Below are 22,226 nucleotides of genomic sequence, written 5' to 3' on the forward strand. Positions count from 1 at the left end.
GTTTTATGAAACATTGTAAGGTTTAAATGATAATAATATGTGAAAAGTCACCTAGAACGATGTCTGCATATAGCACTAATATATTGAGTGGTAGAGGAACATTACAGAGCAACACACATAGGCAGTGATCCCAGTTTCGCTTTTTATTAAAAGAGCAAATGTGTCTGTATCTTTGTGTGTATGTATATAGATATATGTAACATATGTAAGAACAGAAAGACTGTGCTCCACATTGTTGCTAATTTTGAGAGGGATTGGAATGTCTTGTGGTGAGGCTTTCACTGTTTACTTTTATAGATGTATTGTTTTAAGTAGTAGGATTATGGGAGATTTTTTTTTCTTTTGTGTGTTTTTTTTTTTTTAATTTTTTAAAAGATTTTATTTGAGATAGAGTGAGAGAGTGAGCGAGAGAGAGTACGAGCAGGGAGGAGGGGCAGAGGGAGAGGGAGAAGCGGGCTCTCCACTGAGCAGGGAGTCATCTGCGGGGCTCTATCCCAGGATCATGACCTGAGCCCAAGGCAGACGCTTGCCCGATTGAGCCACCTCTTCTGTATGTTTTAAACAAAACAAAGTGCTATTGGAGATAATTCCAGCCTAAGGAGAAAAAAATGCTCCAGTGAACAAGAAACTTCTTTGTATTTGGGATTATTTCTAGGATAGAATTTTAGAATGACCAAATCACAGGGAATTTTTTTTTTCCAGAATTTACTGTACTCTGCATTCTCCTGAGGTTTTTTTTTTAAACATTTTATTTTTTTGAGGGAAAAATATTTTGTTTTTCTTGATTTCTCACAAGATTTACCTTTTCAGTATATTTGTTTGCTGTGTAATTTGTTCACCTTTTTTGTTTATTGATTTAATTTTTTACCAACTATAGATTTTTTCTGAAGTCATAGAAGCTTAATTATTTAAAGGCAAAGAGATGTTAAGAGAATTTTACTAATAACTACTGAACTAATGATAGCATTTTGTTCCTTTCTTTTAGTATATAGACACATCAGTGGTTATTTATTCTAGGCAATAGGACAGTTATTTATATTTTACTTCCCATCTCAGCATTTTCTACATTGCCTAACAAAATATTTTTAGGGAGATTCCCTTTTCTAGGGCAGGTCTCAGCTTTTGCTGTTGCATATATACCGCTATTGGAAATCTTGTGCTGGAATACCTCATTGTATCAACCAGTATATTCATAATTTATCTTTCCCAATGTTTGTAGTTACACTTTGGAGCCAGGCATTCAGCTCTTCCCAAGCTTATTGCTCTCCAGGCCTGCTGTCCAGCTGCTCTCCTGGGACTTGTCTTTGATATTCTGGGTTTGATCTACTGTTCCCTGGATCCTGTGTCATCTTCTTTCTTGGTTTAGTCTTCCTTTAAGTAGAACATATTTTTCTTTTTTTTTTTTTTTTAAAGATTTTATTTATTTATTTGAGAGAGAGAGAATGAGAGAGAGCACATGAGAGAGGGGAGGGTCAGAGGGAGAAGCAGACTCCCTGCCAAGCAGGGAGCCCGACGCGGGACTCGATCCCGGGACTCCAGGATCATGACCTGAGCCGAAGGCAGTCGCTTAACCAACTGAGCCACCCAGGCGCCCCGAGTGGAACATATTTTTCTAGTAACCCCCTTGGCTGTCTGAAATGTCCTAATTTCTCCCCTGACATTTCTCCCCCAAATTATTTTGCCTTAGAGTTTCTAGGACATTGCTTTCTTGTTTTCCATCTTCTGCTGCTTCTCTGAAAAGTCCAATGCCATTGTGAATCAATTTCCTTAGTATGTAACTTTTTTCCATTTGTTTTTCCTTTTATGGTAGTTTTAAGGATCTTCCCTCTTTCCTTGGTGTTTCAGAATTTCAGAATGACATATCTTTGAATAGACCTTTTATTCAGTGTAGTAGGTACATGAGGACCCTTTCAGGCTGGAATCTTGTGTTCTTTGGTCCTGGAAATTTTTATTATGCAATCTCTTGGATAATTTTCTTCCCTCTGTTTTCTTCTTCTTCTTCTTCTTTTTTTTTTTTTTAAAGATTTTATTTATTTGACAGAGAGAGACGCAGTGAGAGAGGGAACACAAGCAGGGAGAGTGGGGGAGGGAGAAGCAGGCTTCCCGCGGAGCAGGGAGCCCAATGTCGGTCTCCATCCCAGGACACCGGGATCATGACCTGAGCCGAAGGCAGACGCTTAACGACTGAGCCACCCAGGCACCCCGCCCCCCCTCTGTTTTCTTCTATTTTTCCTATTAGGTGAATATTAGATCACCTCGATTGGTCCTCTAACTCTTTCAACCTTTTAATCTATTAAGGTTTTTTTTTTTTTTCCCCTCATGTTTTCTATCTCCTTGTCTTCCTGTGATACTGTTTAGGAGATTTCTTAACACTATCATCCACACCTCTGTTGAATCTTATTTTAGCTGTCATATTTTTTTCATTTTCCAGAGCTTTCCCATGTCCTCTGATTCTTTGCTTTGTATTAAATAATATCCTGATGCAGTGTCCTCACTTAGCTTTCTGAAGATTTAATGATGTGTGTGTATGCGTGTGTGCATACTTGCTTGCTGCCAGTTGCCTCTTTGTTTTGGCCTCTGACTTTTATGTTAGTAGGATTTTTTTGCAGATGTTAGTGTTTTAGCTATTTATATTTAAGAGAAAAGAACTTAGGGGTGCCTGGGTGGCTCAGTTGGTTAAGCGACTGCCTTCGGCTCAGGTCATGATCCTGGAGTCCCAGGATCGAGTCCCACATTGGGCTCCCTGCTCAGCGCAGAGCCTGCTTCTCCCTCTGACCTTTCCCCCTCTCATGTGCTCTCTCTCTCTCTCTCTCATTCACTCTCTCTCAAATAAATAAATAAATCTTAAAAAAAATGTTTTTTTAAAAAAAAGAGAAAGGCACTTAAATGCTGTTTAGAACCTCTGTGTACAAAGGTGAAGTTTGTTGTCCAGTAAGCTTCATATGTTGGTGATGCCTAGGGAGATGGCTCTTTTGTAGGGAGATACCTTGTCTCTTTCATCCAGTATCAGTATGTGAAGTCTTTTTCTTTGGAGCTGTTGAGTTTCTCCAGCAAAGAATCCTTTGATTTCCCACCTGTGGGATAGCCCTAAATGAGATGAAATACTAGTGGGAAGTTGACTGTTTTATATTAATCAATTTGTTTATAACTACTTCATCCCTGCTTATCATAATACATAGTGTCCCAGAGTTCTAAACCTTTCCTGTTCAGTTTCTCCAGATAATAAATTTTCTATCTCTTCCTGATAGGCCATCATTTGACTGTTGGTGTTTTAGGAATGGGAAAAGGAGTATTGACTTACCAACAGAGATTTTGAGCTGTATTCCAGGCTTTCATTCCTGGACTTATGCTTTTCTGTATTTTCTAGGTTTTTTCTAGTAAGCATGTATTCTAAAATAAGGTCTTCAATTGTAAAAAGATTCAATAGGTGTTTTTTGTTTACATTTTTATGACTTGATCTTTTATATTTAATTTTCTGATTTATGTGAAATTTATCTTTTTGGATGTTGTCAGTAGAGATTCTTTTTTCACCCACAAAAAGCTAATCAGTTATCTTGGGATATTAAGTTGAGGGTAATGGCAAGAGCTTACACGCTGACACTGGCTTGTGATGATGACACGCCCATGTAAATGTTGATCAAAGGAATAGATAGGGTGAGCTTCACATTTGACCAGTGATTAAGGAGTTATATCGGACACCCTCATCAGACAGAAAAAGAAACAAAGGACCAATTAGATTAATTTATCTTCTGAAAGGAAGTGCTCTGAAAGTTTTTTTTTTTTTTGGTTTTGTTTTAGGTTTCTATGCTTGAATCTGTTCAACAACAGGCAGCCAGTGTGCCAATCTTAGAAGAACAGATTATAAATTTGGAAGCAGAAGTTTCAGCCCAAGATAAAGTTTTGAGGTAAGAATACTTTTTATGGCTTTAAAATTTTTATTTCTTTTGCTTTTTGGTGTATCTAGTGAAATCTTGTTCCCTACCCCAGTAAATCTGTAGTGTCCTGTAGACTGTCTTAGAACTTAGGAAATCTATTCCCCAATCCATCATACCTCCTCTTGGCTCCAGGATGCATGAAGTTTAAGGGGGCTAAACAAAACTAAATCTTAGCTGAGATGCTTATTTACATGCTTTTATTGAAAATGAACTAGTTCATTTCTTGCCCTACATAGTAGTACATGCTGGTGTTTCAGTGGGAGTTCAAGAAATAAAATAGAAGGAATCAGGCACTTTATAATTTATCCCCTTCTTCTGCTTTGAATAAAATGAGAAATATATGTATACTAAATAGCCCATTACTCCATTTTGATGATTCTCAAAGTGTAGTTCTGGGACCAGCAGTATTAGCATCTTCTAGGAACTTGTTAAAATTGTAGGTCTCAGGGGCACCTGGCTGGCATAGTCAGTTGAGCATCCGACTCTTGGTTTTGGTTCAAGGTCGTGATCTTGGTTGTGAGATTGAGCCCTGTGTTGGGCTCTGCGCTCAGTGGAGAATCTCTGCTTGAGATTCTCTCTCCTCCCCCATCTCTCTCTCTCTTTCTAGAATAAATAAATAATAAATCTTTTTAAAAATTTGTAGATGTCAGGTTCTATCTCAGATTTACTGAATTACAAATACTAAGAGGTCAGTAGTCTATGTTTTAATAAGTCCTGCAGGTGATTCTCATGTACACTAAAGTCATTTTTCATGACCATCAGAATTTTGTAATTTTCTTTGTATTACATGTAATTTTAATTTTATTCCTAGGTATTTTATATTTTTGGTTGTTGTGAATTTGTTCATGTTCTGTTCATTGATGGTATATAGGAAGGCTGTTGCTTTTTGTGTAATATAATTATTTTATAATTAGACTATTTGTCATACTCTTTTATTCTAATAATTTTTCATTTTGATTCTCCTCGATTTTCCAGGCAGCTAATGATATTATCAGCAAAAAAAAGAAAATATTGTCTTTTCAATATTTATAGTTACTACTTTTTCATTTTTCTTTTTGTAACTGTTAGAGAAATCATTGGATATAGTGGTGATAATAGTCATCCTTAACTAGTTTCTGAACTTTATGGTTATGCTTCTAGTATCTGACTATGAAATAGGATATAAGCTGTTATTTCAGATATATGTATCATTTCATTCTTTATAAAGACTCTTAGTAGGCAAGGGATGAATTTTGTCTATTTCTTATTAAATATTGGTTTCTCTTACCTCAGTGATTTAAAGTGATAGAATTCCTAATATTGAGCTATTCTTGCATACCTGGAATAATCTCTTTAATAGCCTTTAAAAATATCCTTTACTGGGGCACCTGGGTGTTGAGCGTCAGACTCTTGGTTTCTGCTCAGGTCATGATCTCATGGGTCGTGAGATGAACACCACCCCCTCCCCCTGTCGGGCTCTGCAGGGAGTCTGCTTGAAGGTTCTCTCCCTCTGCCCCTCCCCCCACTTGCCTGCACATGCACGCACACACTCTCAATAAATCAATCTTTAAAATATGTATATATATCCTTTATTTAATAGAGAGGCAGAAGATAAATTAGAGCAGAGCCAGAAAATGGTGATTGAAAAGGAACAGAGTTTGCAGAAATCCCAAGAGGAATGTATAAAGTTAAAGGTGGACTTACTTGAACAAAGTAAACAAGGAAAGAGGTATGTGTTTTCAAAGCAAATTGTTTTTGTAGATGGAAAAAAAATATATTACCTATTTAAAATTATAGCTAATTTTTATTTTTTTATTTTTAAAGATTTTATTTATTTATATGACAGAGAGAGACAGCGAGAACAGGAACACAAGCAGGGGGAGTGGGAGAGGGAGAAGCAGGCTTCCCGCCGAGCAGGGAGCCCGATGTGGGACTTGATCCCAGGACCCCGGGATCATGACCTGAGCCGAAGGCAGACACTTAACGACTGAGCCACCCAGGCGCCCTAAAATTATAGCTAATTTTTAAAGTGAAAAGAATTTCAGAAACCTAGTAGTAGGATAATTTAATGTTCTTTTTGTCTATTAATTATTTTTCATTTTCTATTAAAAATTTCATGTTACTGGCATTCTGGATTGGGATTAGAAGCCTGATAATGATAATCAGTGTGATGATATTTACTTATTTCTGAAATTAAGTTGTATGACCTACATAAAATTCATGAGGAAGTGTAGTTGGGTCTTCCTTTAGGAATACATGAGTAATGCAAAAGTATTTTTTTTTTTAAGATTTTATTTATTTATTTGACAGAGAGCTAGAGAGCATAAGTAGACAGAGCAGCAGGCAGAGGGAGAGAGAGAAGCAGACTCTCCGCTGAGCAGGGATCCCGATGCGGGGCTTGATCCCAGGACCCTGGGATCATGACCTGAGCCGAAGGCAGATGCTTAACCGACTGAGTCACCCAGGCGCCCCGCAAAAGTATTTATTTTATATAAAACATGTTTTAAGATAAAGTTTTGTAGGTAGCCTTGACTAAGGAACCATTAACTCTGAATGTCAATTAACTTTTAAACTAATAAAGATTTAAATTTTTTTAGTTTAATAATATTTTCTAATATCATAATATAATTATAGCAGCTTTTACACAGGGTAAAATGATAATCTGCATTTTGATCTTCAAAAAATTTTTTTTTCTTGGGGCGCCTGGGTGGCTCAGTCAGTTAGGCATCTGACTCTTGGTTTTGGTTCAGGTCATGATCTCAGGGTCGTGAGATTGAGCCCCTCGTCTAGCTCCATGCTCAGCAGGGGGCCTGCTTGAGATTCTCTCGCTTCCTCTCCCTCTGCCCCTTCCCCAACTCGCATGCTTGTGTGCTCAGTCTCTCTCAAATAAAAAATAAAATAAAATCTTAAAAAAATTTTTTTTCTTTTTCAAGTTTTTATTTAAATTCTAGTTAGTTAACATACAGTTTAATACTAGCTTCAGGTGTAGAATTTAGTATTTACTCACTTACATACAGTAGCCAGTGCTCATCACAACAAGTGCTCTCCTAAATACCCATAACCCACCCCTACCCACCTCCCCTCCATCAACCCTCAGTTTGTTCTCTGTAGTTAAGAGTCTGCTTTATGGTTTGCCTCCCCCCACCCCACCCACGTTCATCTATTTTGTTTCTTAAATTCCACATATGAGTGAAATCATATGGTATTTGTCTTTTTGTGACTGACTTATTTCATCTGGAGTAATACTCTCTAGCTCCATCCACATCTTTGCCAGTGGCAAGATTTCATTCTTTTTGATGACTGAATAATACTCCATTGTATGTACATACCACATCTTCTTTATCCATTTATCAGTTGATGGACAGTTGGGCTTTTTCCGTAATTTGACTATTGTTGATAATGCTGCTGTAAACATTGGGGTGCATGTATCTCTTCAAATCAGTATTTTTGTATCCTTTGGGTAAATACCTAATAGTGCAATTGCTGGATCATAAGATAGTTCTATTTTTAACTTTTTTTTTTTTTTTTAAGTAGGCTCCATGCCTAGTGTGGAGCCCAGCACGGGACTTGAACTCACAACCCTGAGATCAAGACCTGAGGTGAGATCACGAGTCAGATGCTTAATTGACTGAGCCACCCAGGAACCTCTATTTTTAACTTTTTGAGGCACCTCCATACTGTTTTCCAGAGTGACTGAATCATTTGGGCAAGGATATGAAGAAAGGGGTATCCTCTTACACTGTTGGTGGGAATGCAAAAAAATTTTTATTTTCAAAAAATGTATACTATGATAAAATAAGGTTATGAAGAAAGTTTTTTTTAAGAAAGTATTTTTTGAAAAGTTGTCATAAATAGGTTAAATATTTGTTTGCATGTGCATTTAAACTTCTAAAAACTGCTCAAAATCCCTAAGTCATTTTTCATTAAAATGAGCTTGGAATGGGGCGCCTGGGTGGCTCAATTGTTAAACGTCTGCCTTCGGCTCAGGTCATGATCCCAGCGTCCTGGGATCGAGCCCCACATCGGGCTCCCTGCTCAGCGGGAAGCCTGCTTCTCCCTCTCCCACTCCCCCTGCTGTGTTCCCTCTTTTATTGTCTCTCTCTCTGTCAAATAAATAAATAAAATCTTTAAAAAAAAAAATGAGTTTGGAAGAACATTTTCCCAGCAGTATTTGGTTAGTCTAGTTCAAGTTTTAGTATATATTTGGAAGGCACTATTACTTTATGAAAATATTTAGGTTTTGGAGTTAACCAGATTTTATTTCTCAGTGGCTCTGTTATCTTGGGCAAACTATTTAACCTTCTTGAGCCTCAGTTTGTTCATCTATTAAATCAAGATGATATTATATCTAAATTCTTTTTTTTTTTTTTTTAAAGATTTTATTTATTTATTTGACAGAGAAAGACACAGCGAGAGAGGGAACACAAGCAGGGGGAGTGGGAGAGGGAGAAGCAGACTCCCTGCCGAGCAGGGAGCCCGATGTGGGACTCGATCCAGGGACTCCAGGATCATGACCTGAGCCGAAGGCAGTCGCTTAACCAACTGAGCCACCCAGGCGCCCCAAGATGATATTATATCTATGTGAGGATTAAATGAGAAAAGAAATGTAGGGTGCCTCTTAATAAACAAACACTAACAAATGTAGCTATTTTAAGTATAAACCGTGGGGTTAAATATTCTGAAATTAAGACATATTCAGATAAATTTTTACTTAGATAAACATTTTGTGCATGGTTATTTGAAAAAGTGAGATGATAATACACAAAGACTAGCTTCATAATATAGCTAAGAAAAAGTGCAGAGGACGAGTGACTAGTTATCTCTGTAAAACTTAAATAAGAGATAATTTTTATAGTAGGGTGTTGACTTTTCAGATTCTGGACAACATGTGCAAAGGCATAGAAGTATAAAAGCATCACTGCTGAAGAACACTAGGGAGTTTTTTGTACTTATAAATGGATAGGTGTAGTAGGAAATGAGGCAAGACAGAAAGACAGGCTTGGTCTAGACTGTAAATGGCTTTGTTTTGCCAAAGTATTTGTATTTTAATCTGGAGAGCATATATAGGCAATTGAGATTTTTAGGTAGAGATGCGACATCTAAATTTTTTAGAGCTTTTTGAAGCTCCATCCATCTAGAATGGATGTTGGCATTCTGAAATTGAAACCTTTGCAAAGACATTTTTGGGGTGCAGAAGATTAATCATAATCATAATGGGTTAGAAAGCTAGTGTAAAGGAAGAGATTGTTTAGCTTTATGCTGTTTATAAGAGACATACCCAAAATATAAGGACACAGAAAAATTGAAAGCAAAGGAATTAAAATAAATATTTCAGGCCAATAGTCACTAAAACAAAGTAGATATAGCTATATTAATATCACACAAAATAGATTTAAGTGCAGCAAGCATTACTAGAGTTAAAATGACTCTTATAGGGGGTACCTGGGTGGCTCAGTTGGTTAAGTGTCTGACTCTTGATTTCTGTTCAGGTCATGATCTCATGGTTGTGAAATCCAGCCCCATGTTGGGCTCTGTGCTGGGTGTGGAGCCTGCTTAAGATTCTCTCTCCCTCTGCTCCTCTCCCCACCACACATCTCTTTCTCTCTCTCTCTCTCTCAAAAAAAAAGACTTATATAATGTTTAAATAACACTTAAGCAGGAACCCTAAAGAGTCTAAACTTGTATGAATCTAATAGTAAAATTTCAAATGGAAATGAACAAATCTGTAATCATACAGGAAACATTTTTACACATTTACTAGGAATTATTAGATTAGTAACAAGAAAGCAAGAAGTTGAAGAGTTGAATGACAACAATCTTGATCTCGTGTGTATATATGGAACCCTATACCCAGCAGTATGAAAATTCAAATTCTTTCAAGCACTTCTAGAACATATATAATCTCTCACCTCACTGTGCCAGAAACTATGAGTTTCAACAAACACCAAATGATTGATGTTGTACATATCACCTTCTCAGACTGTTGTACAATTAAGTTAGAATGTAATCCCCCGAAATCATGTGTGTTTGGAAATTTAAAGCCAGCCTTCTTGCTACTTATGGAGCATTGAAGAAATTAGGATAAAGATTAGAAAGCTCTTAAAATGGAGTGATATAAAAAATATCACAACAGTAGAATCACCAGAACCTAAGTCTGGTTCTTTTCATAATCACCAAACTAATGAGTATCAGATAAGATTAATCAAGGAGACAAGGCACAAAAGCAATATTGGGATTGAGAAGGGACTTCTAAATTACAGATTTAGCTATGATTTAAGAAATAAGACCAAATACTGTGAACCATTTTAGAATGGTAAATATGAAAACTTAGACTGAATAAATTTTTTTTTTAAGATTTTTTATTTATTTTTTATTAGACAGTACAAGCAGGGGGAGCAGCAGCTCAGCAGGGAGCCCAATGTGGGGCTCAATCCCAGGACCCTGGGATCACGACCTGAGCTGAAGGCAGATGCTTAACCATCTGAGCCACCCAGGCGCCCCTGAATAAGTGATTTTTCAACAAAATATAATTTAACAGAATTTAAGAATAAATTGAAAACCTGAATAGATATATAGCCATTACAGGTATTGAATCAGTTGTTAAAAATTTGCGTACAAGACAGTAAACCAAACAAAACAATGGTGATGACAAAAGGAAAGAGGACCATAATGGCCCACAGTGGCTAAAATGAAAATGACTCACAATATCAAGTTTTGGCAAAGTTGGGGAGCCTCTGAAATTTTCATATATTTCTAGTAGGAGTGTAAATTGGTAGAAACCCTTTTGGGTGCTTGAAATATTTTGTATCCAATCTTTGGCTCTTACACTCAGGGCCAATAATCCCCTGTCCTAATTACCTCAGGACCAAGTAGTAGACAACTCAGGACAGTCTTACACTCCAGCCCACTGAAGTTATTCATACTACCAAACCTAAACCTGCTGACCCTGCCTTAACTGTTCCTTCCCACAGACACCACAGTAACATCTCTTGCTCACATTTTTCTCCCAACTTTCTCTGTCTCCTGACCAACCCTGATGCTTCCCTGCACGGCCCCCTGCATGGCCTGTCATGTCTCCTGTTTCTATGGATTTGTGAGTTTAATAACTTCCTTCTTCATGACACTCATTTCCATGTCTGTGTGTCTCACCACACCTGATTAAAACAAATCCTGAGCACATTTTAAAATATTCATTAAGTCTGTACATATTTTCTGTAGAATTTTTATTTAGTTTTTATTTTAATTTTTTACTGAGTAAAGTGCAGAAGTCTTACGTGAATGAACTTCTGTGTATGTATACATCCACATAACTACTATCCAGATCAAATACAGAATATTTGGTAAAACATATTGAAGTGACCCTAAATATCATATGTAAGAACCAAGGTCTAAGAATAAGGGAGGCAATTTTGAAGCTGTAGACCAAAGTGGAGAACATGCGTATAGATACCAGGACTTCTGAAGTTATATGAATTAAGTTAGTGTGATGTTGGTATAGGAATAAACAAACAAACAAAAAAAATCAGTTGTATGGAACAGACCCTCTTTAGCAAATACGCACGCAGGGGAAACTTGATATGTAACAGGTGGCATAACAGATCAGGGGAAAGAATGGAAGAATCAATAAGTTAAGGTGTTGGACAGACTGACATTATGTGTTTCATATGTGGTATAGTGGAAAGGGTACAATGTCACTTATGTAGTGTGCTCGCAAGAATGAATAGTCTGAATCTACTCATGAGGAAACAGGGAAGGTTAAGCAGATATTTAGCAGCATGCATTCATTGATTTACTGGATTTCTCACTTGGTACACATCAACCATCTAGAGAACAGAAGAAAACCCTAGTTTGATGTGTTTCTCTCATGGTGAAGCTTAAGAAAGGCTTAAGAAATAGTAGGTAGTTGAGAAAAAAGAGGGAAGCAGGATGAGAAAAACATGTTGTAGTGATAATCTACTTCAGATAACTTGAGTGGCTGCAGCACATTTCTGGCAGCTTTAGTCATAGGTCATTTAACTTTATACTTGATCACATTAGGAAGTAAAAGAAGGTAGAGTCATTGAATCTGGGGGTTCACAGTCAACATAGAATTGACCATCAGCTTCTGGCAGTTGAAGATCTCATCTGTGTGACTCTTCAGTGGCAATGTCAGAATAGACCTTTGAGTAACCTTTGTGTGTGTGTGTGTGTGTGTGTGCAAAGGTTTTTTCTACTTATTAAACAGAGAATGCTCATATTTCCCTATATAAGAAAAAATTACTTGCATAGCATGATTCTTTTTTTTTTTTTTAAGATTTTATTTATTTATTTGACAGAGAGCGAGTGCAGGAACACAAACAGGGAGAGTGGGAGAGGGAGAAGCAGGCCTCCCACCCAGCAGGGAGCCCGATATGGGGCTCTATCCCAGGACCCTGGGATCATGACCTGAGTCTAAGGCAGACGCTTAATGACTGCGAGCCACCCACGCACCCTGCATAGCATGATTCTAAAAGCACATGTTTTTTTTGTGTGCCTTATTTGACATTTAATTTTGTATCAGTAGTCCGTGTACCCCAGTGGTTGAGAGCAAGGGCCCACCTGCTTCTTAGATTCATACATTGTGTTTACTACTTAGTATGTGTGAGGGCATGCCTTAAGCATACTGTTTAATCTTTCTGGGTGCTAGTTACAGATAAAATAAGGATAATGTCCGATTAACTGAGTTGTGACCATTTGATTAGGTATATAAAGCATCTAAAGTTGTCTGTGGCACGTAATATATGTTGAATAAATTCAAGCTATTATTGTAAAAAAAAAAAAGTCAGTGTCATGAAAGACTTAAAAAAAAGCTGAGATATTCCAGATTAAAGAAACTAAAGATATAAGATAACTAAAAGCAGTATGTGAAATAAATAAATAAATAAATAAATAAAAGCAGTATGTGATGATCCTGGATCAGAAGAAAAAAAAAAGATCTATAAAGAACATTATTAGAATAGCTGATAAAACTTACATATGAATTATATGTTAGATAATAGTATTGTAACAATTTTAGATTTCTTGAATTTGATAGTTGTGGTTGTATGAGGCAATGTCTGTTTTCTTAGGATACATGATAAAGTATTCAAGGCTGAAGGTTACTAATTTCTCTAGAATGTAGTTCAGTACAAAAACATCTCAGGTGAGAGACACAAGCAATTGTAGCAAAATATCAAAAATTGGTGAATCTGCATTAAGGGGTACCAATTTGAAATTTAAAAAACAAAAAGTTCAAAAAATGTTGCTGGGAGAATTCATTACTGATTTAAAAAAAAATAAATTAGGGGCGCCTGGGTGGCTCAGTTGTTAAGCGTCTGCCTTCGGCTCGGGTCATGATCCCAGCGTCCTGGGATCGAGCCCCACATCGGGCTCCCCGCTCCGCGGGAAGCCTCATTGTCCCTCTCCCACTCCCCCTGCTTGTGTTCCTGCTCTCGCTCTCTCTCTGTCAAATGAATAAAATCTTTAAAAAAAAAAAAAAATGAAATGAAATCCCTGCTTTGTACTTGTAGGAGTGCTGACAATACTGACTCTGTTTTTGGCTCTCCATCTTGTTCATGTTCACTGGACTGGATTACCTCTCTTGGGGCTACGTGTTCTGGGCCCCTTGAGATTAATATACATACCTTAGAAATGCCCATCAAGGTAGGGATAGGGGGAGGTTTGCTTTGGCCTCCCAGGAATCTGTTAGAAATAACTTAGTCTTTCCCCTTTCTGATGAATAGGTAGGCCACAAGATCTAATTAAAGGTTAGCTGTCAGTTAGGTGCATGCAAACCCTCTGATCTCACTACAGTGTCCCCCTCTCCTCCCTGCCACGTGTCCCCCTGCTTTATAAAATCTATAGGCTAAAGCCTGGACTTTATAGAGAATAGCTATGGTGCTATGTGTTTTTTTGCTGACGGTTTTTTGCTGACGACCACGGATATGGCCCCCCCCCACCACTTAAGTTACCCTGAATAAAACTGTGTAAACTGTATGGAGCGGTGTGCTTCATTTTCTGTTCTCAAAGTGCCTTCTCAGTTTGGGGGATACTTTACTGTCCCTCCTCTACCTTCTAACAATACTATATCTGTATACAAAAAATTATTCCAGATGGGTTAAAGACCCAATTGTGAAAAGTAAAACTTTTAGAGAAAGTGTAGAAGAATAGTTTTCATGATGTCTCATAGAAGGGGGAAGAATGTTTTTAAATGAGATTCAGATATATGTTAATTAATTGAATTAAAATAAATAAATAAATGAGATCCAGAAAGCATAAATACTATAGGAAAAGATGGCTAAATTTAAAATCCATTAAAATAAAAACTTTCTCTTCTGTAGAACACATCATTTTAAAAATGAGAAAGACAAGACAGATATTTGGGGAAATATTTGCAAATAATTTAATTCACAAAGATTAGTATCCAGAATTCATAAAAAAACTCTAACAAATCAGTAAGAAAAGGGAGGGGAAAATCTAGTAATAAAGACAAAGGATCTGAACAGGTAAGGACGAGAAATCCAAGTGGCCATTGAAACTTAGAAACTTGCTCAACCTCAGTTGATCAAAAATGCAGATTAAGGGGCGCCTGGGTGGCTCAGTTGGTTAAGCGACTGCCTTCAGCTCAGGTCATGATCCTGGAGTCCCGGGATCGAGTCCCACATCAGGCTTCCTGCTCAGCGGGGCATCTGCTTCTCCCTCTGATCCTCTTCCCTCTCGTGCTCTCTGTCTCTCATTCTCTCTCTCTCAAATAAATAAATAAAATCTTTAAAAAAAAAATGCAGATTAAAACTATAACGAGGGGCACCTGGGTGGCTCAGTTGGTTAAGCGGCTGCCTTCGGCTTAGGTCATGATCTCAGGGTCCTGGGATCAAGCCCCACTTGGGGCTCCCTGCTCAGCAGAGAGCCTGCTTCTCCCTCTCCCTTTGCCTACCGCTCTGCCTACTTGTGTTCTCTGTCAAATAAATAAAATATTAAAAAAAAAGAAGAATTCACCCTTGATAAGCAGAGAGTCACTAATTTCCTTTACACTGGAAAGAATATGATGAGGTTTATTTAAATAATAGAAAAATTTTTAGGTGTGGGTATGATATTGACTACATTTCAGCCCAGTAGTCTCAGTTCAATGTCTAAGTATGAGGAAAGGTCAGGGTTAACTAAGGCAGTGCTTTGTAGTGGTTGGATTTTGTTGTTCAGATTTTTAGATATGTCTTCTGAAATACCTTTTTGAAAATTTACTTGCCCTTTGCAAAGGTCACAGGATTTACTGAGTATTTTTAATATATTAGACAGTGGACTGATTCTGTAATAACTGATCTTTGAAAATTTATACAGCCTAGGCCACTTCCCTTAATCTGTCTTTTCCAGACAAAGAAAAAAAATTGCCAACACATAGGAATGTATATATGTTTCAAAGTTTATGTATTTTACATTTTATTTTTCATATTGATAATAGTGAGGAAATTCTTGTAGTCTCTCTTCTTCATTTTGCAGTTTAAGCCTACTATTCTTTTTTAGTACTGCTCATCTCTTAATTTTTCCTTCTAATAAAATATAGGTTACTTTGGAGTTTCACTAGTCAAATGCAGAGCATTCTTTACTTTTATTAATCATCCCTTTTTAAATTTTAGAGCTGAACGACAAAGGAATGAAGCACTATATAATGCTGAAGAGCTAAGTAAAGCTTTCCAACATTATAAAGAAAAAGTGGCAGAAAAACTGGAAAAGGTAAGAAGCAGATGTGCCAATTCAGTGTTTTGTGTTACTGTCTATATTCTAAATATAAAAATAGATATAAATAGAATATGTTTGTTTAGAGTTAAAGCAGTGAGTAATTTTTATGATCTCATAAAAATTGTTGGAATAAAGAATTTATAAATACTGGTTAAGGCTGGTGTTCAGAATCTTCTTATAATGAGCAAAATTTTTTTTATCCAAAGTGGGAAAAGAATGGAGACAAGGGGAAGAACAATATATAGATAAAGAAAAAAAAATGCAGAGAAAGATGAGGTGAGTGAGCAGAGGTTGGAGCTGAAATTTGTTCCCATCACCTCGATGAAAATGAAGGCAGAGTAGATTGTATAGCCTTCAGTTGGTCTCCCTGGACCTACCATCCTGGGAGGGTCTGTCTTCTGCTTCTCAGAAGGAAGATTCCTTGAACAGATTCTGCATAGTAGTATAGTGGCTTTATTACATTCATTTAATATTTTCAAGTAATACCACATGGGTAATAAAACCTGTTTGGAGGAGGCCACATGCTGAATATTCAGATGTTGAGCTCAGAAGAGAGGTCTGGTCAATAGATACTAATGTGAGAGACTTTCATCTTGAGATAATTGAAACAGAGGGAGTTAATGATTCTGTTCAAAGAAAGGTAGAAGGGTAGAAGAAATATTAAAAATTTAGTAAGAGGGTTGCTTGGGTGGCTCAGTCGTTAAGCGTCTGCCTTTGGCTCAGATCATGATCCCAGGGTCTTGGGATCAAGTCCCACTTCAGGCTCCTTGCCCAGCGGGGAGCCTGCTTCTCCCTCTCCCTCTGGCTGCCGCTCTCCTACTTGTGCTCGCACAGCCTCTCTCTGTGTCAAATAAATGAAATTAAAAAAAAAAATTTAATAAGAGGGGTGCCTGGGTGGCTCAGTTGGTTAAGTGTTTGCCTTCAGCTCAGGTCATGATCTCAGGGTCCTGGGATCAAGCCCCACATCGGGCTCCCCACTCTGCAGGGAGTCTGCTTCTCCCTGTGTCCCTCGCCCTGCTCTTGTGCTCTCTCTTACTCCCTCTCTCTCAAATGAATAAGAAGAATCTTTAAAAAAATTTTTTTTACATAAAAATTTAATAAGAAAGACAAATACCATATGATTTCACTAATATGTGGAATCTAAAAAACGAACAAAAAGCAAAATCAGACCAATAAATAAAACAAACTGATGGTTCACAGAGAGGGAAGGAGCAGGGGGAGGGCAAAATGGCTGTACCCGTAGGAGGTACAGGCTTCCAGTTAGGGAACGAATAAGTCACAGGGATGAAAGGCACAGCATAGGGAATAGAGTCAATGGTATTGTAATAGTGTTGCATGGTGTCAGATGGAAGGTGCACTTGTGGTGAGCATAGCATAATGCATAGAGTTGCTGAATCACTGTGTTGTACACCTGAAACTAATGTAACATTGTGTGTCAACTATTTTTCAATGAAAAATTTTAAAAATCAGAATCCTGTTAGGTACTGGTCTTCAGTGTAAATTAATCAGATCACAGTTTTGAAAGCCTTGGAGAAGGTCCCTGTGGGAATGAAATCGCATAGAAGGGATTTTTAATAAGGTAATCTGTAGGGGGAGGTAGAATACTCAGTGGGGGGAATATCCTTAGGGAGAGGAAGGACTTTATACAGGAAAGAGAGGAAAATGTAAGATGATTTTTTTACACTTCTCCTTAGGATTATCAGTTTCAAACCATGCTCAGCAGAGCCCTATAATTAGGTAGATGTAACAGAGAAAGTGGGGCAGATCTACTGAGCCCTCTTCTCCCACCACTCCAACCTGGGTGCTTATCTTTTTTTTTAAAGATTTTATTTATTTCTCAGAGAGAGAGAGAGAGAGAATGAGCAGCAGGGAGGGGCAGAGGGAGAAGCAGGCTCCCCGCTGAGCAGGAAGCCTGATGCGGGACTCGATGCCGGGACTCTGGGATCACCACCTGAGCCGAAGGCAGACGCTTAACCGACTGAGCCACCCAGGTGCCCCCTGGGCACTTGACTTTTATCTGTTTTAGATTTGAACTCTGATTTCAGTGGGAGTATTCAGTGGCTAAAATTTCAAAAATTATTTCTCTAGAACGTTTGCAGTATAGTTAGCCTTTAGTAACTTGATGCAGCATCACTACCTGAGTTGCTTGCCTTGCCCCTGTGAGGCCAGAACACTAGCTCTCAGATGGTAGTGCCGTGGCCCCTCGTCATAGGCTCTTAACCATTTCTGGACAGGTGGTAGAGTCTCCCTCCCTGTCCTATGTCACTGCCCAGGAAGTTTACTTTGCTCCTTTCACTACAAGATCAGGGACTTACACATGTGGAATACTTACTCTACTCTCCTGTTTATTTCTGAAATCACTACTTTTTAGTTTGAAACACCTACATTTATGACCACAGTAGTATGTCCACTTAAAACAAATTATTGTTTTAGGTTCAAGTTGAAGAAGAAATATTAGAGAAAAATCTAATTAGCTGTGAAAAAGAAAATAAAAGACTACAGGAAAAGTGTGGTCTATATAAAAGTGACCTTGAAATTCTGAAAGAGAAATTAAGGTACAGTATCTTGTTGTGGAAAAAGGATTTTTGTGTGGAAATGGAGAAAGAACTGCAACATTTTAAGATAGAATATTTTGTGTATTTAGTTATGGCCTTAAATTACATAGAAAGATAGGTTTCATGACTGAAATTGTTTTCTAGGTATAACATTAGGGTTTTTAACCAATAAAACATGTTGATATTAATATACTTGTAAATATAGAGTAATATGATCAGCATATTTACTTTGCATATATTTAGAGAAAATGAACACACACATAATGTTCTTGTAGTGTGACATTAGCTGGTTAGTAAAATATGTGTTCTTCAAATCATGTGAATCACCTAGTCCAGCCTTCTCATTTCAGAGACATTAAAAATGTGAAAAAGGACACTGTGAATGCATTGTGATGTATATCAGTATTTCATTTTTTATTGTTGAATATTATTCTGCTGTATGGATGTACCACATTTTTTTATCCATTTATCCATTCACCAACAGTTCTGTAGATTGTTCTAATGTTTGACATGTTTTTATAGCTATATATGTATATATTTGAAAATAATACTGCCTAGTAATCAGTTAATGGTTGATTACTATTTTTTAGAGTTGTGGCTAATAGTTTATGATTTTTCCTTATATAGTCTAAAACTTTCTTCATGTTGCAATATGTTGAATTAGGATTTTGGAGTTAGATCTCCTGTCTTACACTTTTCAAAAAGGAGCAGAAGGCTTTGAAGATAATGGAGTTATCCTGCCCTCCTACTTACTGTGAGACACTGGCAAAGTTTCATAACCCTTCTATACCTTGGTTTCCTTATCTATAAACAGAGAATGATAATAGTGCTGCCCACATAAAGTTGTGAGTTTCTGGTGTGCAGAAAGTAGGCATTCAGCAAATGTGAGCAGGTGTTACAGTTCTAGAATTAAGGCTTTAAAATACTTTAAAAGTGCGTTTAACTAAATATAACTACTAAAAATGAATGTATATTTTATTTTCATTTTTATGCTTTTTTCTTTATAGGCAGTTAAAAGAAGAAAATAACAATGGAAAAGAAAAATTAAGGATCATGGCAGTGAAAAATTCAGAAGTTATGGCACAACTAACTGAGTCTAGGCAAAGTATTCTGAAGCTAGAGAGTGAATTAGAGGACAAAGAAGAAGTACTTAGAGAAAAATTTTCTCTAATGAATGAAAACCGAGAATTAAAGGTCCATGTTGTAGCACAGAATGAGCGACTGGATTTGTGTCAACAAGAAATAGAAAGTTCAAGGGTAGAACTGAAAAGTTTGGAAAAAGTTATGTCCCAGTTGCCAGTAAGTATGGGTGAAAAAGAAAATTTTACTGAAGTGCTTTTTAAAAGGTCATCATCTTGTGTTTGCTTTATTAGTATGTATGTATGTGGGTATTTATTTTTACATATCTCTACTTTCAATCTTGAATTTCTTGTCTGTCTAATCCCTTTTGTTTTTCTGCACTTAACCTGTCTACCCTTCCACCCTTTCTTAGTCTCTGCGATGCCATATGTAAGAACGACACAAGATTTTTTACAAATAGCTTTTTTTTTTTTTTTAAATGTAGAAAAGCAATTTATTCCATTGTAAGCACTTACACAGTTAGTCATCGAAAGTAACAGGCCTGCCGGTGAAACAGGTCACCCAAAATAGAGATGGTACCAAACTAGTGGTCAAAGACTAACTCCTAAAAAAAAAAAGCAACTCTTATCCAGGATTAATTTAATTTTAAAAACAAATACAAGCTATCAATTCACTCTTCTCAACTCAACTGGACAGTCTACCTGTGGTATAACTGTCAGGTAAAAACATACATCTTTACAACTTGGTGGTCCCAAGTTTTTTAAAAAACCATTTCACAGAAAGGAAAGAAATACAAAAACAGCTCAAGAAATAGACTAACAAGCAAAAATATATGGGGGAAAGAGGAACACATAGTTTTGACTTAACTGAAGAAACTGAGAGGAGACTGGTCTACATAGGAAAATGTGCATCCTGGAAAGTCAGGTGTGAAAATTTTAGAACAGGAATTTATATGACTTGAATCTCCCCCATTTCCTTAATAAAAACGACATCTTGTGGTATTTATACCTCATGGCTCAGACATCTACCTCACTTGGCTCTACTCCTTCCTTCCTTTAGCCTTTACTTAAAGGAGTCTGAAAAACTTGGGGATATAGCCTAAGAAGAAAAATAACCACACATAATATTCCCCTTTCTGTGGCTACTTTAGACCTTTGTTACTAGAAAATTCCTAAAGAAAATTTAAATATAAGTCTGTGGCTTTACTGAATCAAGTCCCCCAGTTAATATTTAGAAAACACCCTCTGTTTAGGCTAATAACATTGTTGATGGTACCTATCATAGAGGGATAGCCAACCAAAGTCTGTGTCTCAAAACCAGTGTTAAATCAATCTCAGGGTTGAGAGGAATAAAAGGGCGAGTCTAAAATCACAAGAAGTGCAGGTATATCTAGGACCCTTGTCCTTCTGGATCCACGCTTCCTTCAGGATCTTCATCATTATAAATGTTCTCTGCCATTTGCCACACTTGCATGATATTGTCTTCTGATAGAGAACAAATCACCCAAGGTTCATTGGGATTCCAGGAGAAATCAGATATCTTGGCAGTGTGACCACCATGAATAAACAACAATTCTGGTGGCCCATCTTCTGCATCTTCTGGGGATTGTTCCTCTCCAATTTTACTTAAATCCCAGACATTCAGTCTGCAATCAGTACCACTGGAAGCCAAAATAGTCTCATTGTGAGGCGACCACTGAACCTGGAATATTTCATCCTTATGTGATTCAAAGGAATGCAACTTAAGTTTCAGATTTCTCAGATCCCACAAGGCAACAGTCTTGTCGGCTATCCTGTGGCCAGAATGAACTCACTATAAGGATTGAAAGATAGGCAGTTCACTTCAGCAGTGTGAGCATCAACTGAGTGGCTTGGTTTGGAAGTATTGTTTGAACGAGTACCCCAGATCATAAGTTTCTGATCATCAGCAACTGACCCAAACAGAGACTCGTGGAGCAGATGCCAGGAAACATCTTCTACTACCGCTGTATGTCCTGTAAAGATGGTGTTCGCATCCACCACTTTTCCTTCCTTTGGAACAGCACTGATGTCCCAGAGGCAGATGGTATGGTCGTCTGAAGCACTAAGTAAGTGCCCACTGAGATTTGGGTTCCAAGAAAGTACATAACCTTCCTTCTGATGTCCACGCAGATGCAAGTCTGGGTTGCACTCTCCAGAAGGGTCTGGTTTGAAAGGATGTTTTGTATAGTCAAAAATAAGAACATCACTGGATGGAGTCTTTGTTGCAATAATGCAAGGGTTCTGGGGCATATAACGTGCCCGGTTTACTTCTTCCATGGTTGATCTTGATTTCTATTTCAATTTTTCCACTAACTGAGCCAAAACCTCCAAATTCTCCTTTCTCACTGTTGTAGTGTGAAGCATCAAACTGAGCATCATCGTTAGGGAGCTGCACACTGGCTATCACAAGATGGTTTTGTTCATCTGACGTGTGTGTTCCCAGGACAAGTCGAAGAATGCTGAAGTCTTTCCCTTCTGGTCTGGTTACATCTGGAAGCCACTGTGCAGTTAGGCTAGGTCACTCCAGAGCATGGGTCACCAAATCATAAAGAAAAGGGGTGTTCTTTTCCATCTTTTGTACTCTTCGTTGCTCACACGTTCTACTGCGTCATCAAAGGCTGCTTCCTTGTTGGCCATGGCGGGCAGGCAAGCCAGGGGGGATCCCGGGGTCGAGCGTTGCCGGAGGGATGGGGAGGCTACAGGTGCTCGCTCTGCGCGCACGGCCTCTCTTGTTTCTACAAATAGCTTTCTTCAAGTAACATTGACATACCATAGAATTCACTCATTTTAATTGTACTGTTCAGTTATTTTTAGTAAACTTACAAGTTTTGGAACAATACCACAATCTAGTTTTCAAACATTTTTATCATCCCCAAAAGATCCCTTGTGCCTATTTATAATTAGTCCCTGTACCCACACCCACCCCT

General features: G+C 37.6%; 1 protein-coding gene and 1 pseudogene across 1 annotated transcript in view; one reads left to right on the plus strand and one right to left on the minus strand.

The window, feature by feature from the left end:
• Positions 1 to 22,226, plus strand: part of CCDC18 (coiled-coil domain containing 18) — a 103,772-nt gene that overhangs the window by 7,174 nt on the left and 74,372 nt on the right. Inside the window, exons 5-9 of the mRNA XM_044914563.1 lie at positions 3,799 to 3,905; positions 5,515 to 5,643; positions 15,542 to 15,638; positions 18,078 to 18,199; positions 19,207 to 19,498. Coding sequence (XP_044770498.1) covers positions 3,799 to 3,905; positions 5,515 to 5,643; positions 15,542 to 15,638; positions 18,078 to 18,199; positions 19,207 to 19,498 — 747 coding nt within the window. The remainder of the gene's footprint in view (positions 1 to 3,798; positions 3,906 to 5,514; positions 5,644 to 15,541; positions 15,639 to 18,077; positions 18,200 to 19,206; positions 19,499 to 22,226) is intronic.
• On the minus strand, positions 20,669 to 21,936 carry LOC110580378 (annotated as a pseudogene).

Source organism: Neomonachus schauinslandi, chromosome 4 (genome assembly GCF_002201575.2).
Source record: "Neomonachus schauinslandi chromosome 4, ASM220157v2, whole genome shotgun sequence".
NCBI lineage: Eukaryota > Metazoa > Chordata > Mammalia > Carnivora > Phocidae > Neomonachus > Neomonachus schauinslandi.